Source organism: Sciurus vulgaris, assembly GCF_902686455.1.
Source record: "Sciurus vulgaris genome assembly, chromosome: 3".
In the NCBI taxonomy this organism is placed as follows: Eukaryota; Metazoa; Chordata; class Mammalia; order Rodentia; family Sciuridae; genus Sciurus; species Sciurus vulgaris.
This window is the reverse complement of record NC_136463.1, coordinates 5,642,173-5,659,437: the sequence shown is the minus strand read 5'-3', so window position 1 is coordinate 5,659,437 and position 17,265 is coordinate 5,642,173. Positions and strand designations below refer to the sequence as shown.

Below are 17,265 nucleotides of genomic sequence, written 5' to 3'. Positions count from 1 at the left end.
TCCACAACCCATTTTTCTTATTTTGAGATGATTTCTCTCTGTTTCCCATGCTGGTCTCAAATTCACCATCCTCCCATGTCAACTGAGATTACTTGTACCACCATGCAGGGCTCCCCACCCCCTTGCCTTTAAATTTATATACACATAGTAGTTTTTCTATCAGCTCTCTTTTAAATTTTTTTGTTAGAAGTTGATGGACCTTTATTTATGTGCAGTGCTGAGAATCGAATCCAGTGCCCCTCACATGTGAGGGAAGTGCTCTATCACTGAGCCAGAACCCCAGCCCCCTATCAGCTATCTCTAATACTATTCTGTCCATTCAGTGTGTTCAGTTTGCTTCACACTCCTCTTCAGGCAACTGATAAAAATTGTGAGACATTTTGGAACAGAATGGAAAGATTAGTTGGAAACTGAGCTGGTCACAATTTAGCACTTGATGTAATGCCTCCTTAAGAGTGGTGTACTTTACCCAATTTATTTTTAATCCCTTACTTGTCACTTCTAGTTTGTTGCAGCAGCAAGTGATTGAATTGGAATTTCATGTTGCTTGATTTTTACTGGGGTTTTTGGTTTGGTTTGTTTTGATGCTGGGGATTGAACCTAGGAGCACTTTACCACTGAGCTATATACCTAGTCCATTTTTATTTTGAGACAGGGTCTCACTAAGTTGCTTAGGCTTGCCTTAAACTTGAGATCTTCCTGCCTCATCCTCCTTGAGTTGCTGGGATTATAGGTGTGCACCACTGTGCCTGGCTAAGGTGCTGCTTTTTAACCAAGGGGGAAGTCATGACAATTGCAGGATCCCTTCAGGCTTTGGGTCCCTTCTTGGTCCATAGTGTGACTTCCTCTGGTGGCTCTTGTTTACTCAGTTTTTTTTTTTTTTTTGTACCAGGGAATGAACCCAAGTGCACTTAACCACTGAGCCACATCCCCAGCCCTTTTTAAAATTTTATTTAGAGACAGGGTCTCGCCAAGTTGCTTGAACTCAAAATCCACCTGCCTCAACCTCCTGAGCTGCTGGGATTACAGTTGTGCAATATAGTTGTTAATACATTATTGGCATATATCCCCAAATCCCCAAATGTGGGCGTTCCCAGGAGTTGGGAGTATGAGGAGTTTAACCCTCCCAGCTATTTGGGGATGGGGTAGCTGGTGAATCTTCCCTCTGTGCTTAGACCTCAGGACTTCTGAGTTTCTAGAGAGCTGATTAAAGAGTGGACCTCAGCCTATTTATTTTCTCAGATTTTGTGCTTTTGGACCTTTGAAGTGCAAAGATGTACTTACTGGACTATGAAGTGCCAAGAGCTTACTGGAGGCAGATGAGCATTTCCACCGAAGACATAGGTTTCATATGGGCACAGGCCTATAGTCCTCGCTACTGGGGAGGTTGAGGCAAGAGGATCACAAGTTGAAGGTCAGCTTGGGCACAATAGCAAGCCCTCGTCTCAAAAGAAAAACACGCGCCCCCAAAACTTAGGTTTCATTTCAGATAAGCAGTAGATATTTTCTTTTTCTTTTTTCAGAGATAGAAATCATACCCAGGGCCTCACACAGGCTAGGCAAGCATGCTACCACTGAGCTACATCCTCAGCCCGAACCATTTCTTTTTCTTTTTCTTTTTTTTTTTTTTTTTTTTTTGTGGTGCAGGGAATCAAACCCACGGCCTTGTGCTTGCAAGGCAAGCACTTTACCAACTGAGCTATCTCCCCAGTCCCCGAACCATTTCTTGAGTATGTCTTATGCAATATGTGGGATATATTCATGGTAATTTTCTCTGAAATTTCAATTTAACTGAATGTCCTGTATTTAATTTGCTAATCCTAAAAGTAAAAAATAATGATATCTGAATTTTTTTTTTCCCTACTTTGGGGAATTGCTTTCTTGTTAGCATGAGGTAGGAGAGGAGAAAGGGAATTTCTGTTATTTATTTATTTATTTGCAACTCTGTGCTCTGAACTGAACCCAGGGCTTTGTGCATGATATGAAGCCCCAAGCTACATCCCCAGCCCAAGAAAGGGAAATTCTAGACAAACAGGTAATAGATGGTACAATTTCATTAGTGACTTAAGCAAAAGATTAGGATTTTCTTTCACCTGATTGCAGTTGGTCAAAAGTGAACTCTTTTGCCTGCCTAGGTATCCCTTTGTCTTATGAGGGCCTGTTCTGCAGGATAATTATCCCTGTCTGCTAAAGTATGGTTGCCTGTACTGTAGTGCTTCTCACAACAGTATAGGGCTATCTTCTTCCTCCAGTGCTTTGCCTAATGGTAGCATCATGACCCTGTTGATGCGACTTTGTGACTTTATTCCTTGATAGATTCATTCAGCAGACTTTCTTAACTCTCTCTTACTGAGGCACTAGAGTAGGTTTGTACAAGTTTGCTACTAAGGAATATATAATCTAGTAGTAAAGTTTTTTGAGCATTGAGCACCTCATGTCACAAGTGTAAAATTTCACACCTAACCTAACATGGTTGGCTATGGTCAAAATGCGGGGACACAGAAAATATTCCATAAAATTGCCTTTGTCTTGTGTACATCTCACGTCTCTTGTGTATGTGAAACTTAATTTTGTGTTTAGATTTGCCTTCCATCCCCCAGTAGCTCAATATGTAATTATGTAGATATTCCAAAATTCAAAAAATCTCTAATGCTTTTGGTTTCAAGCATTTCAGATGAGAGATACTTAGCCTGCAAAGAAAAATGTGTACATTATTAATATGCAAAACAGGATTGGGGCCTTGAGAATGTCCAAAGAAGCTGGTGTGGTGGCTTTTGCCTGTAATCCCAGTGACTTGCAAGGATGAGGCAGGAGAATTGCAAATTCGAGGACAGCTTCCGCAACATAGCAAGACCCTTTCTGTAAACAAAAAATAAAAAGGAGAGAAGGAGGAAAGAAAAAGTGCTGTGAAAACTTCAAAATATGATAGCTGTGAGTTGGGGATAAGGAGTAAGGTGGAAGTCCAGGAAGGCGTCATGGAGGTGGTAGCATCAGAAGATACATGACCATGAAATTCAGCCTTGAATGGTTTCTACAGGTAAGAAAGGGTACGTGAGCAAAGGCAGGAACATGAAAGGTCTGTTTGCAAGACACCAGGGGTCCCATTCATGCTGACCAGGTAGTGAGGAATCAAAGAAGATGATGATAGAAAAGTGCATTGAGCTGGATCTGTGGGGCCTGGAACTTCAGGCTACATAGTTGGTGTGTGTTCAGTGGATTCTGGAGGGGGCTGAAGGCTTTAATGATAGAATTAAATTTGTACTTTAGGAAGAATAATGAGCACTGTGCAGTGTAAACTGGACAAGGGAGACCAGAGACCAGGTTTTTAAAAGGTACTATGTCTCTGACCTGGGACAATGGGAGTGTAAATAAAGAGACTTAAGATGAGGTAATCTGTTGCCTTGGTGTCTGTCCTTTTCTGCGTGTGGTAGTGTGGTACTTCCGACAGAGTCCTGTGGAGCCCATTTGCATGTGGCACTATGATGTCTGCCATGTGAGTAAGTAGGCTCCCCAGGTGTTGCTGCTGCCCTCAGGGACCTCTTCTCTTTTCTTTGTTATAGATGGACACAACACCTTTATTTTATTTATTTTTATGTGGTGCTGAGAATTGAACCCAGTGTCTCACCCGTGCTAGGGAAGTGATTCACCACTGAGCCTCAACCCCAGCCCCATGCTCAAGATCAGGCACCACATCTTAGATTCTTCCCTTGTCCTGCACTTCGACAGAGACACTGACACTAAGCATACTGACTTTACCAGGTACAATAAGTAAAAATACAGGAAGTTAGCCAGACAAGGTGGTGTCCTCCTGTAGCCCCAGCTTCTTGGGAGGCTGAAGCAGGAGCATCAGTTGATTCCTAGAAGATCAAGGACAGCTTGAGCAATATAACAAAACTCTCTCTCAAAAACAAACAAACAAAAAATGCAGACTGCAGCTAGATTGGGGTTTCAGATAAGCAATGGATCCCCCCAATGCCCACCTTACCCACACTGCCTTTGTGTGTGTGTGTGTGTGTTGCTAGGAATCATACCCAGGTCAGGACCTCACATTTGCAAGGCAAATAGGCAAAGCACTCTACCAGTGATCTATGTCTTCGGCCCAGATCATTCGTTCTGTTGTTTTGTTTTCGATACTGGGGATTGAACCCAGGGATGCTTAAACATTGAGCCATATCCCAGCCCTTTTTATATTTTATTTTGAGAGAGTCTTGCTAAGTTTTAGGGTCTTGCTAAGTTGCTGAAGCTGGCTTTTGTATTTGCGATCCTCCTTCTTCAGCCTCCTGAGCTGCCAGATCATGTCTTTAGTATGTCTTGTGCAATATGTGGGATATACTTATGGTCGAAAATTATTCATTGTTTATAGGAAATTTCATTTTAACTGTGTATCCTGTGTTTAATTTGTCAATTCTAAATGTCTCTTAGTTCTCCACTCCTGGCTATGGGTTCAGCTTCGTCCTCTCATGAAAGTTCTTCCTTTCCCCATTTCCTACCTGTTACCTCCTGAGTTTATTTTCTAGAGGGTCAGACAAATCAAAGAACGTGTATTTGCCAGGAGAGGGATTGAACTAGTAATTCGGGGGATATGTGCCTTGACTCAGGGTCAGAACTTGTTACCTACATGTAGCATGAGGGCATAGCTTTTCTGTCTAGCCAGATGGACAGGGAGACAGAGGAAAGACCTTTTGTTCAATTGCAGTAAGGGCCAGGAGTGCATCAGGCCCTAGGGAACCTTCTAGATTTCTGCTCAGTGCCTCAGAGTACACCTGGTGCCCCTGAAATCCCTGAAGTTTCCCTCCTGCACCCCACCTTTATATCATTTCCCTTTTCCAGTTTATCTATTTCATTCACATTCCACAGAGAAACTTGGAGCTCTTGAAAGTAATTGCAATCTGTTTCTGAACTTGTACTGTTCCCTTTGCCTAAAACACCTTTTCTGAATTTTTTATCCACTAGCATCTCTCCTTTCCTTACTCCTTCCATCCAAACTTGGGTCAAGGATCCTCCTTTTGAGTTCCCAAAGCACCCTGAACAAACCTCCCTCATAACCCTTCCACACTTGATTGACCTCACCTTTACTTGTATGCATATTCCATAAAATGATCTTTCTAAAGGACAAGAACCTGCTCCTTATTGTCCTCATTGCTTTGCATTGTGCCTACACCCAGGAGGTACCCAGTAAATATATGCTGAATGAATGGTGGGTCTCTGGAGGCTTCACTACTCCTTAGCCCCCCATTTGTGCTTCTTAGGGAGCATCAAACCCCTCTGCCTGCCCCCTGGCACAGACATAAGATACTTCATGATTCAAGACTAGGAATAATTTTCAGCACTTTTCATTAGTTTTAAAGAAAACCTATTGGACTAGGGTAGCTCAGTGGTAACAGCACTTACCTCTCATGGAGTGGGGTGGGGTCTATTTTTTTTGTTTTTGTATTGGGGTTTGAACCTAGGTGCTCTTTACTACTGAACTAAATCCTTAGTTCTTTTTTATTTTGAGACAGGGTCTCACTAAATTGCTGAGGGTTTTGCTATGTTGCTGAAACTGGCCTCAGACTTGGGATTCTCCTGCCTCAGGCTCCTGAGTCACTGGATTATTATAGGTGCCTGCCACATTGCCCAGCACAGAAAACTTATCTGATTAAATCAGCCCCAGTCCTAGACCTGCCCATGCTTCCCTTCCTTCTGGACAGAACAGTAAAAGCTCCAGGATCTGGACAAGAGTCTTTGTTCCATACCCTCCAGATCCTGGCTTCACTAGGAACCCAAGCAGTGGGTTCCCCTAAGGCTGTTCTTCCTGCCACATTCCCTAGTGCACATAATCTCTGAGCCTTCTGCAGCTGCCCTGCTCACTGGCAGCAAATGCCCTCTTTCAAGCCATTTATGGCCTTTTAGACTTGAGAGAATAAATAACAGGAACTGCACTCATCACCCCCTCATGAGGCCCCCAGTCTAAGAGAAACCCAATGCGGACATAGATAATGAACAAGAACACAGAAGGACATTATGTTTTGTAAGGGGTAAGTGGGTCTCAGGCCCTCTACTTGGTGGGTTGTGGGAGAGATTTGGTGGTGTCTTACACACTGGGCAGAGAAGAGAATTGTATGAAGTGAGAGGACACTGAAGGGACAGAGGGCCCATAAATCCCAAGAATGTATATGGCCTCAGCTGTTGCAGATCCTCCTTTCTGAGACTGTTAAGAACAGGTCAGGCTGAGAGGGAGGCTCTTTTCAGAATGCCTCTGTGAGCTTCTTCCCGAACATCTGCCCAGCCAGTGCAGGCAAACATCTCTGGGACAGTATCAGTAGTCCAGAGGTACACCTTTTGAGCTGGGCTTTCAGTTCCAAAGCTGCCCCTCCCTATGTGCTTCTCTGCAGATTCTTCCCCTTAGTGCAGAGCACCAGCCTTGCTGGTGGAACAGGGGAGGCCTCCAGGAACTGGCAAGTGGATGTGGGCAGCAGGGACCTGCAGGAAGTGTGGGAGAGGCTGCCCCAGTTCTCATGTGTAGGAAAGGCTCTTTGCTATGATTGGTGGCGTGACCTGGGCTCCCCAAGCTGCTGCCAAGGATCACAGCCAGCTACCACAACAGATAGCTGACTACCAAGGGCCTTGTGGCCTATGGTTCCTGCTTTTCAGGCTGATTTGGGTGTTGGAACAGGTCCAAATGCTAATGTCCAACCTCAGCCTTGGGCCACTTCTGGCATGCCAATGGAACTGGCACCCCAGAGCAGGGACCTTGGGGGACTTGACTGACCTCTTGCTGAGAAGCATTCTTTGCTTCCAGCCTGTTCCACAGAGTCTTTCTCTGCAGGTACCTGAAGGAGTTCCGCACGGAGCAGTGCCCACTCTTTGTGCAACACAAATGTACGCAGCATCGGCCATACACCTGTTTCCATTGGCACTTCGTGAACCAGCGGCGGCGCCGGTCCATTCGCCGTCGTGACGGCACCTTCAACTATAGTCCTGACGTCTATTGCACCAAGTACGACGAGGCAACAGGCCTCTGTCCAGAGGGCGACGAGTGAGTGCCCAACCTGCCCTTAGGAGCTCCTCAGCTGCCCTGAGACTAGGCCATGCAGATTCTGTAAAGACAGCCAGAGGCTACCTTGGGAAGGACTGTCTGTACCAGCCCACCTTCCTATATCTTAAGCCTAGGCTTAGACCCTGCCATCAGGGGAAAGGGAGCTTTCTGTTTTTCTTTTCCTACTTTATGGAAACCATAAAACCTTTAAAACCATAAAATGGAAGGTCTTTCTTCCATTAAGTCTAAGGGGCCACATTTGAACCCAGGTGGCTCCCAGGGTCTTCTTTCATTCTCCCTTGCAGACCTCAGGGACCTTCTCCCTGTCCTGCCACCGCCTACTACATCTTGCATAGTTCTCACCAGAGAACTTCCCAAACATCTTTAGAGAGAGCCCCTCCAGTTTCCTGATTTGTTCACCCTCAATATTCCACAAATCTCTGTAAAGAAACAGTACACTGCTAACCAGGCATGGTGGCACATGATTATTCTTCCAGCGGCTGAGGAGGCTGAAATAGGATTGCAAGTTTGAGGCCAGCCTCAGCAACTTAGTGAGACCCTGGGGATATAGTTTAGTGGTAGAGCTCCCTTGGGTTCAATCCCTAGTATTGAAAAAAGATAGACACTTCAAATGACAAATACAAGACACTACTTAATAACAAATACATCCCCAAACGGAATAATCATTGGCCCTGCATGTCTTGTCTCAACTTGCAGAGACTGACGGTAGGCACCAAGCAGGTACAGCCTGCTAAACCATCCCTGCATCAGCCCCTTTCTCCCAAAGGTCAGAGGCTTGCTGATCCTCCCTTGGGCCTATTGAAGCACTCGGGATGTGAGGGGCTGTCTTGAGGATTATTTCTCTGAGTCCCCCTAGTCTGGACAGTGTTTGTTTTCCAGGCATCTGTCCCATGCAAAAGTGCCTGTGGAGCATCTCTGCAGGCAGCTTAGGAATGCCAGGTCCATTGGCCTGTTCAGACCACCGCAGTGGTGGAGCCATGGTAGCAGGAGAGCTCATACTGCCTTTCTCCTTGATCCACTGTCACCACCCCTCTGGGTCATGGTGACAACCCTCCAATGGTTGGGGGAAGGGCGGGGTTGAGGAAAGCATCCCAGGCTGCAGGGGGCAAAGCTGAGTGACTTCCACTGCTATGTTCCAGGTGCCCATTCCTGCATAGGACCACAGGAGACACTGAGCGCAGGTACCACCTTCGTTACTACAAAACTGGAATCTGCATCCACGAGACGGACTCAAAAGGCAACTGCACCAAGAACGGCCTGCACTGTGCTTTTGCCCATGGGCCCCATGACCTCCGCTCCCCTGTCTATGACATCAGGTGGGCTAGGTACCAGGCTGGGGTTCTGTGGTCTGGTGGCTGCTGATGGTGACTGTAAAGAAGGAATGGTTCCCTTTCTCTGCTCTCATGCTTTTTTCTACCCTCTCCTTTCCTCTTCTCCCAGGGAGCTCCAGGCCATGGAGGCCTTGCAGAACGGCCAGACCACAGTAGAGGGCAGCATAGAGGGCCAGTCTGCTGGAGCTGCAAGCCACGCAATGATAGAAAAAATCCTCAGTGAGGAGCCTCGGTGGCAAGGTATAGGCACCACACAAGTGGCCATGCTCCCTCCAGCCAGACTTCATCCCCTTCCCCTTTGCTGCCCATAGCTGCCCTAAGAGCTTGATTCACAGTTACCTACTGCCTTCTCCAACCAAAGCTACTACCTCTTCTGGGAACCATCATACCCTCTTATCCTTCTTATACCTGTGATTCGAAAGGGACTTGTAGGGACTTTCCCAGATAGCTTCAGGCTTTCATGCACGTATGTAAGTACATGTGCATGTTCCCTACTCTGATGGGGAACCCTTTCAGCCCTGTGAGTTGTGTCTCCAGTGAGGAATAGTGTCCTGCTTAGCTCACTGGGCTCTCAGCCTTGGCTTTGACCTCTCCAGTGTGCTCATGGCCTGTAAGGAGGTGGCCCTGCTCATGCCTTCACAGGAACCTCAGCTCCAGTGCCCTTTCCTAGTGGCTTCTCCTTGCCTTCCCTCCACTCGACTCCTCCTGTTCTTGGGTGTTCCAGCTCCACTCCCTGACCCCTGCCCTCTGGCCCCCTGTGCAGAGACCGCTTATGTGCTGGGGAACTATAAGACGGAGCCGTGCAAGAAGCCCCCGCGGCTGTGCCGCCAGGGCTATGCCTGTCCCTACTACCACAACAGCAAGGACCGGCGGCGGAGCCCCCGGAAGCACAAATACAGGTCCTTTGGCCCCAGGAGGCCAGCCACGGGAGGGAGGAGTGGCAGGGAAGGGATTTTGGCTGAGGCTGCTACCTCTGTGGCTCTCAGGAAGACGGGGAGGCCAGTCCTGGGGAGTATAGGGTCTTAGGTCTCAAACTTAGGGGAGGGACTAATAGGAATGGCTGAATGATGGGAGCCTAGTCCAGCTCTTGCATGAACAAGAACCCTGCTTAGTCTGAGGTCCATCCATTTCTGGGCCTACAGGGCGTGAGCTAGAGCACAGCCAGGCCACGATGTGGGAAGTGTGGTCATGGCTGTGGCTTGATTCTCCTCAGACTGGCGTGGGCTCAGCTCCTAGCCAAGGGGAGCGAAGCAGGGCCCTCGGTGATGCAGCCAGTCTGGGCCAGAGGATCAGCCTGGCTGCCAGCACTAGTGAGGCCTTCACTCTCCAGTTGGTCTTTTCCATTTCTGCACCTGCCCCTGTGAGGCAGGGAGACCAGAAAGGGGCCTAGAGTAGGTATCCAGATGGCACCTTCTAGGCCCTGATCTCATCCTCTTTTTCCTCCATCTGACCCTTCCTTCGTTGGACCAGGTCGTCTCCTTGTCCGAATGTCAAACATGGGGACGAGTGGGGAGACCCCGGCAAGTGTGAGAATGGAGATGCCTGCCAGTATTGCCACACCCGCACAGAGCAGCAGTTCCACCCAGAGGTGTGTCCTTAGATTGGGGGCTGAAGCCCTTTGAGGGGGGCCACAGGTTGTCTTAACATATCCCTTTGGAAGCCAGGAGAGAGGGCGAGGGCAGCTACTGGTACCAACCTGAAAGAGGGATCCGCAGGTGGGGCCTGCAAGAGCCTGAGCTCTGGGTGTGCTGCTTCTCGTGTTCTGAGCCTGTCCTCCTGTTACAGACTTCTACTTCAGTTTGTTCTCCAGTTGCTTGACAGGGAGGACATGGACCAAGTATGGTGGCCTGGCCATTCTGGGCTTTGTGCCACTCATTAATTATATCAGTGACACCAGGATTTAAAAAATAAAAAAGCCCCTTAGCTGTCTTGTCCCAGGTCAGAGCCTAAGGGACAGCAACCTCCCTAACACAGTTCCCCTACCCACCTGGGCCTTGTCACTGTTCCTGTATCTTGTGCAACAAAGAGACACATGCTGTCCCTGCCCTTGGGTCCACGGAAGCCAGGACACCTTGAGCCGAGACACTGAGACAGAGATGACCTCATGTTACTTTAGAAAGCAGAATGGGACGTTAGAGCCAGTACAGATCCCAACCCAGGTTGCCCACAGAGGGCACGTTGGGAGTGGCTGTGTGCTGCCTCAGGTCTTGGCTCACTTGAAGTCTGAGGCACAGCCCTGGTCAAGACAAGGAGTGGAGCCAGCGCCTTCATGAGGCTAGATGAACCTGTGATCCTAGAAAGGAGGGCATTGGCAGCAGTTGGGGTAACGGAGGGCTGCCTCAGGAGTTTGAGCAAGAAGTTGGAAGGGGCGTGCAGTGGAAGGGGCGGAGATGGGGAGAGAGGCCCAAGCTAGTCCGTCCTACCTAAGGAAGGGGAATCTGCCCATTACTCTTGGTTGAGTCTGACTGGTCTCTGCTCTGCTTTGCCCCTTCCAGATCTACAAATCCACCAAGTGCAATGACATGCAGCAGTCGGGCAGCTGTCCCCGAGGACCTTTCTGCGCCTTTGCCCATGTAGAACGTATGCTGTTCCCATTGCCCTGGGCAGTACCCTCTCCTTCCTCCCCTACCCTAAACCTCTGCTGAGACTCAGGCAAGGGACCAGCACCTGGCAGCAGGCCATGCACAAGGAAGCCTTGTCTGCCAGTAGCAGGCCTTGTTCCCACTAGAAGTCCCATTCCCTTGCCCTTTCAAAACTGGGGCCTGGAAGACCTGGCACTTCCAAGGTCATGAGACAGAGACTGCAGGAACTTTAAAATGAGGCACTGTGTTTCCCATATCCAAGTTGGCAAATCCCACCAGCCACCCCATTTCACCCAAGACAGACATCGCTAATGGAGCATAGAGCCCTTCTCTATTGAGCCCTTCTCAGTTCTTTAGAGCAAAGTTATCCAATCTAAATATAATGTGGCCTTGTATGTCATTTTAAAGTTTTGAGTAACACTGAGATAAGCAAACAAGTTAATTTTAACATTTTTAGGTAGCCTGAGACAAAATATTGGCCATTTTAATAAGTAATCAATATAAAAAATGAATGAAGGACTAGGGTTGTAGCTCAGTGACAGAGTGCTTACCAAGCATGTGTGAGGCCCTGGGTTTGATCCTCAGCACCACATAAAAATAAATCAATAAAATACAGATATTGTGTTTTAAAAAAAGATATTTTACTTTTTTGCCAGGTGTGTTGGTATACACATGTAATACCAGCCAAGGCAGGAGAATTATAAATTCAAGTTTAGCCTCAGCAACTTAGCAAGACCCTGTCTCAAAATAAAAATTAAAAAGGGCTGGGGATGTACCTCAGTGGTAAAGCACCCCTTGTGGGTTCAATCCCCCCCAAAACAAAGAAAAAAAAATTTTTTTGTACTAAGTCTGGACATCTGGTTTTTATTCTATTTTATTTATTTATTTTTGAGCAATATTGGAGATTAAACCCAGGAGTATTCTACCACTGAGCTACATCCCCAGCTTTCCCCTCCCCCCACCTTTTTTTTTTCTAACTGGGGATTGAACCCAAAGGTACTTTACCACTGAGGTACATCCCTACCTCTTTATTTTTATTTTAATATTTTTTTTAAAGATAGGGTCATATATATATTACAAAGTATATATATGGCCAGGCCACCATATATATAACAAATATGTATGTATATATATATTTGTTGTTTTGTTGTTTAGTTGTCAATGGATTATTTTATTTTATTTATTTATTTATTTATATGCAGTGCTAAGGATCAAACCCAGGGCCTCACACATGCCACGCAAGCATTCTACCACTGAGCCACAGTTTCAGTCCCAAGATAGGGTCTCTTTAAATTGTTCTAACTTGCTAAGTTGCTGAGGCTGGCCTTGAACTTGTGATCTCCCCACCTTAGTCTCTAGAGCTGCTGGGATTGCATGCACCACCATGCCTGCCATCCTCAACCCTTTTTATTTTTTGAGACAGGGTCTCTCTAAGTTGCCCAGGCTGGCCTCAAGCTTGTGATCCTCCTGCCTCAGCCTCCCAAATAGCAATCTGATGTGTATTTTAATAACTACAGTACATTTCAAATCAGTACATTTCAAGTACTCAGTAGCCACAGGTGTCTTGTGGCTGTGTGTGTGACAGCACAGTTGTGGGTACTTCAGGCCACCACTGCAGACTCAGAGAGGGAACAAGGGTTGACAGCCCTGTTAAAGGTGAAGAATTAACCAAGGGCCTTGGGAGGGAGAAGCATATTTTGAGCGCAGAGATGGTCCCGAGCTGTGGGCACTGAGACCATGCAATTGAGGCAACACAGAGATGGGCTGGGAATATAGCTAAGTGGTAGAGTGCCTGCTAAGCATGCATGAGACCGTGAGTTCCATCCCCAGTACTTTTAAAAAAAGAAAGAAAAAAAAAAAGTTTTTTCAGTGATAGAGTGCCTTCACTGATACCACAGAGAAATACTGAGTAATAGGGTTCACATCCCAGTTCTTCTGTCTCCTAGTTGTCACTTTGGTAGATTTCATTCAGTTTTCTTATTTATGGATCTTTTTTTTATTTTATTTTATTTATTTATATATGATGCTGAGGATCAAACCCAGGACCTCACACATGCCAGGCAAGTGCTCTACCACTGAGCCACAACTCCAGCCCAAGTTTCCTTATCTATAAAATGGAGACCATACTGTTCCTATATTTTGTGGTCACTGTAGAGCTTCACAGTTAATGCTAAGTGCTGGCACCACATCTGGCACATAGCAAGTGTTCATGGAAATGATGTAGGAACCTTGTTAAGTGCAGGGAGATGCAGAGGCTCCTTTGGAAGATACCATTTTAGAGGGACTGAGCTATCTCAGGAGCTTGCTGACCCCTGCCCCTCTTTTACAGAGCCACCCCTAAGTGACGACCTGCAGCCTTCCTCAGCTGTGTCCAGCCCCACTCAGCCAGGTCCCGTCTTGTACATGCCATCTGCTGCTGGAGACTCGGTGCCTGTGAGCCCCTCCAGCCCGCATGCCCCCGACCTCAGTGCTGTACGTGCCTGTCCTGGGGAGTGGGTGGGCACTGTGCCTGCCCAGGAGCCGTTGCTGCCTTTCACGCTTCCCAAGTCCTCAGCCTGTGTATGGAAGGAGACCCTGGTATTTGTCCTCTGGACAAAGGGTCCTACCTTTTCTGCCCCAGGGTCCTGTCAGTGTGGGGCAGCACAGCCTGAGTACTGATGAGTCTGGGTAGGGCTGGGACAAAGCCTTCTGTCACTGCTCCCCTTCAAGTCCCTCATGAGGCTCAGGGTCCCTGAGTGCTTGTTGCTGCCCATTGGCAGATGGAAATGGAACTGAGCCCCTTACTGAAGACTTCCCTTTGAGGTGGGGATGAAGGGTAGACCATGCCCACAGCCTGCGTCATGCCCACCAGCCCCCCCATCCTCTGCAGCTCCTCTGCAGGAGCAGCAGCCTGGGCAGCCCATCCAACCTGTGTGGCTCCCCACCGGGCCCTGGCAGAAAGCCACCAAACTTGGAGGGTCTCGTCTTTCCTGGGGAGGCTGGCCTAGCCCCTGGCAGCTACAAGAAAGCTCCTGGCTTTGAAAGGGAAGACCAGGTGGGAGCCGAATACCTGAAAACTTTCAAATGCCAGGTAAGGGATTACTGGGGTGACAGAGGATACTTAAATCCAGTGAGCTTAGCCTTCTCCTGCCTGAGTTGAGAGAAACTTGGAGGAGAGGCCTGGCCCCACTCTGGGGAGGAATCTTGGGAGGTAGGATTCTCTGGCCTCAGCCTTTTCAGAACTGAGAAGAGTGAGTAATATCGATTCCCAGCCAAGGATAGGAAGGCCTTCAAAGCTTCCCTCGGGCCACAGAGTTGGTCAGTGGAGAAGCAGGAGTCCCATCAGGGAGCATTCCTTTTCCTGCCATAGCAGGGCCTGAGGGCAGGACAGGGGTGGGTCTCTGACTGGGTCTGGAGAGAAACCTGGGCTTATCTGGGCAGAGAAGGGCAGTTCCCAGCTTAGGATAGGAGAAGGAGTAGGGGATTGGGGGTGAGGGGTGTGTGTGTGAAGGGTTGCATGGCAAGTAACAGGTATCTGCCACCACCACTTGCCACTGCTGTCCGTAGCAGGGTCAGGTGTACCCCTGAACTCTGAACTTCCCTACACCACATTCACCTCCTGTTCCCTTACTTTTCTCTCTCAGACCAAACTGAAACCCCATTCACTAGAGCCCAGGAGTCAAGAGCAGCCTCTGCTTCAACCCAAACAGGTACAGAACTCTCAGCCTCCATCTTCCCTTCTTATGGCATGGACGAAACAGGCCTAGAACCCTAACAGGCTGCTGGGGATGAAAACACCACTGTCCCCACAAGCAAGGGTAGGAATAAGGTGGGCCCAGCCCCAGATTCAGAGAAGACGAGGCTCAGGTCTGGAGCCCCTCCCCTCCTAGATGCACCCATCGGTCAGTTGGAGTATTTAGGGAGTGTCAGCCATGCCAGGTATGGCACCCACTCCTCCCTTACCTCACTGAGGGCCTGCAGCCTCCAGGCCTCACTCTTCCACCTCCATCCTCCTGACAAGGTGGGGGATACAGCTTGCCTGGGCCTGGGGAGGCCGGCTAAGAGCTGGGAGGAGCCTATTCTCTGTGCCCTACTGGCCTGTCCATCCTCTGGCTTTGCCTGCACAGGTGGGCGTCTCATTGCCTCTCTTCACTCTCATTGCAGGATGTGCTGGGCATCCTCCCCGTGGGCAGCCCTCTGACCTCAAGCATCTCTTCCAGTATCACCTCCAGCCTGGCAGCCACACCACCCAGCCCTGCAGGCACCAGCAGCGCCCCTGGCATGAATGCAAATGCTCTGCCCTTCTACCCCACCAGCGACACGGTAGAGTCGGTCATAGGTAATCAGGCTGGGTCTGTTTGTAGGTCTGGAGTCAGAGAAGTGAGATCAGATCAGCACACTGGTCACCTAGACTTCTGGCTCTGGGGAGTCAGGAGGACACTGGGGCCCTTCAAACTGAAAGGGAAAATGAATTCCAAGTACATGCTGAAGACTAGTCCTTGGAGCTTTTTCATGACGGTATAGATAGTCTCGTCCCAGGACATGGGTCATGCTGTCCCTGATGATTCTCTCACTAGGGATCCTTACAAAGTGAACTGTGAGCACAGCTGTCCTCAGAGTGTCAGTGCCCCTAGGCTGGAGTGCCACTCAGCATGCACAGGCTCTGGGTTCCATCCCCAGCACCAAGCAGTCATCTGTGCTCCTTTTTCTCATCACTTATTTATGGGTGCCTACTTTTTGCCAGGTCCCATGGAAGACACTGAGGAGACAGAGATGATGTGCTGTTCCCTGCCTCTAGGAGGGAAACTGTCCCCACGCTCCCTCCCAGGCCAGTTCAGTGGCAGGTGTTGGCATTTGTCAGTCACCTACTATGCACTGACCTCAGAGAGCCTGGAGACCTGCCCACCCACTTTGAGCTCAGGGTGAGACACATCATAAGACATCTCCATCAGAGGCAGGGACCCTGGACTGGGACTCGATTCCTCCAGGAAGTATCCAAGAAGACTTCAGAAAGGAGGACACTGGGGCTGGACAGGGCAGGCATCAAGGGTCAGTGTTCCAGGAGAGCCTGAGCACATGAAGGGGGCAGGATGTGAGGTGGCCTAGGTCAGGCAGGGCTTGGAGCCTGGGCTGTGGCCCCTGGGAGGCCCACATCCTGGCTCTCTGTCTCTAGAATCTGCCTTGGATGACCTGGACCTGAACGAGTTTGGGGTAGCTGCCCTGGAGAAGACTTTCGATAATAGCACAGTGCCCCATCCCAGCAGCATCACAATCGGTACTGGGCAGTGGGTGGGCAGGGTGGCCTGGAGGGTGCCTCAGGGTCCCAGCTAGCCCAGGCCACCTGATCCACGTGGCCCATATGGCTTGCCTGGCCCTCACCCAGCCCGCCCTCTGGGGCTCCTCTTGTAGGTGGCAGTTTGCTGCAGAGTTCTGCACCCGTGAACATCCCTGGCTCCTTGGGCAGCTCTACCTCCTTCCATTCTGCATCCCCCTCTCCTCCTGTCAGCCTCTCTTCACATTTTCTGCAACAGCCTCAGGGCCACCTGAGCCAGTCAGAAAACACATTTTTGGGGACCTCAGCATCACATGGATCTTTAGGTAAGAGGGGACTAAGGCAAGAATTTTTAGAAAGTGCCTTTTGCCATTCTTTCCTTGGCACATTACCCAGGCTGGAGGTCAGGGCAGGGTCTTTAGACTGGAAGGCTCTACCACCCATACATGTATGACACCAGACAAGTGATTCAGCCTCTGCCTTATTTATGTCTTGCGCTGTGAAAGTGTGCAGTGGTTGTGAGGACTGAGGGATGCTGTGAGGGAAGCCCAGGACAGGCTAGTGCAGCCGCAGTAGTGCTCTGCAAGTCGCCAGAGCCAAGGCCTAACTTTCAGTGCAGTTTTTCCTGGTGAAAAACAAAAACAGTAAGGACTAGAGATGCAGCTCAGGGTGGAATGCTTACCTAGCACACATGAGACCTGGGTTTGATCCCCAGTGTCACAGAGAAATAAGTTAATCAGTTTTTTTCTAGTCACCCAGAGCTCCCAGAAGACATTCACACCAGGGTCACAGGAAACCAAGGGAGAAGATGGCACAGACCCACCTCAGGGCAAAGGCACAGGGAGCCACAGAGTGGACCGTCTGCCCAGCCCAGCATTGTTAGAACATTGAACACTGGGGCCCCCAAAGGCATCTAGGTTCAGTGGCCAGGGGCTGGTCTCCTGTGGGACTAAGGCATTGTTCCCTGAGAATAATAGGCATAAAACACTCAATCCCCAGCTTGAGTGCTTCTCAGTGAGCAGCAGCCTCTCCCACAGCCACTTCCCAGCAGCTTTCCTCGAC

The 17,265-nt window shown here is 49.0% G+C and overlaps 1 protein-coding gene across 4 annotated transcripts in view; it reads left to right on the top strand.

Moving 5' to 3' along the window:
* UNK (unk zinc finger) overlaps positions 1-17,265 on the top strand; it is a 36,399-nt gene that overhangs the window by 15,002 nt on the left and 4,132 nt on the right. For 3 of the 4 annotated variants that reach the window (XM_079131929.1, XM_079131926.1, XM_079131927.1), the window contains 12 exons: positions 6,809-7,018; positions 8,179-8,355; positions 8,480-8,610; positions 9,134-9,269; positions 9,841-9,958; positions 10,866-10,950; positions 13,282-13,424; positions 13,822-14,022; positions 14,576-14,641; positions 15,096-15,270; positions 16,105-16,206; positions 16,341-16,529. In XM_079131929.1, the coding sequence (XP_078988055.1) occupies positions 6,809-7,018; positions 8,179-8,355; positions 8,480-8,610; positions 9,134-9,269; positions 9,841-9,958; positions 10,866-10,950; positions 13,282-13,424; positions 13,822-14,022; positions 14,576-14,641; positions 15,096-15,270; positions 16,105-16,206; positions 16,341-16,529 (1,733 nt within the window). The remainder of the gene's footprint in view (positions 1-6,808; positions 7,019-8,178; positions 8,356-8,479; positions 8,611-9,133; positions 9,270-9,840; positions 9,959-10,865; positions 10,951-13,281; positions 13,425-13,821; positions 14,023-14,575; positions 14,642-15,095; positions 15,271-16,104; positions 16,207-16,340; positions 16,530-17,265) is intronic. The other variant, XM_079131928.1, reaches the window with a different exon arrangement.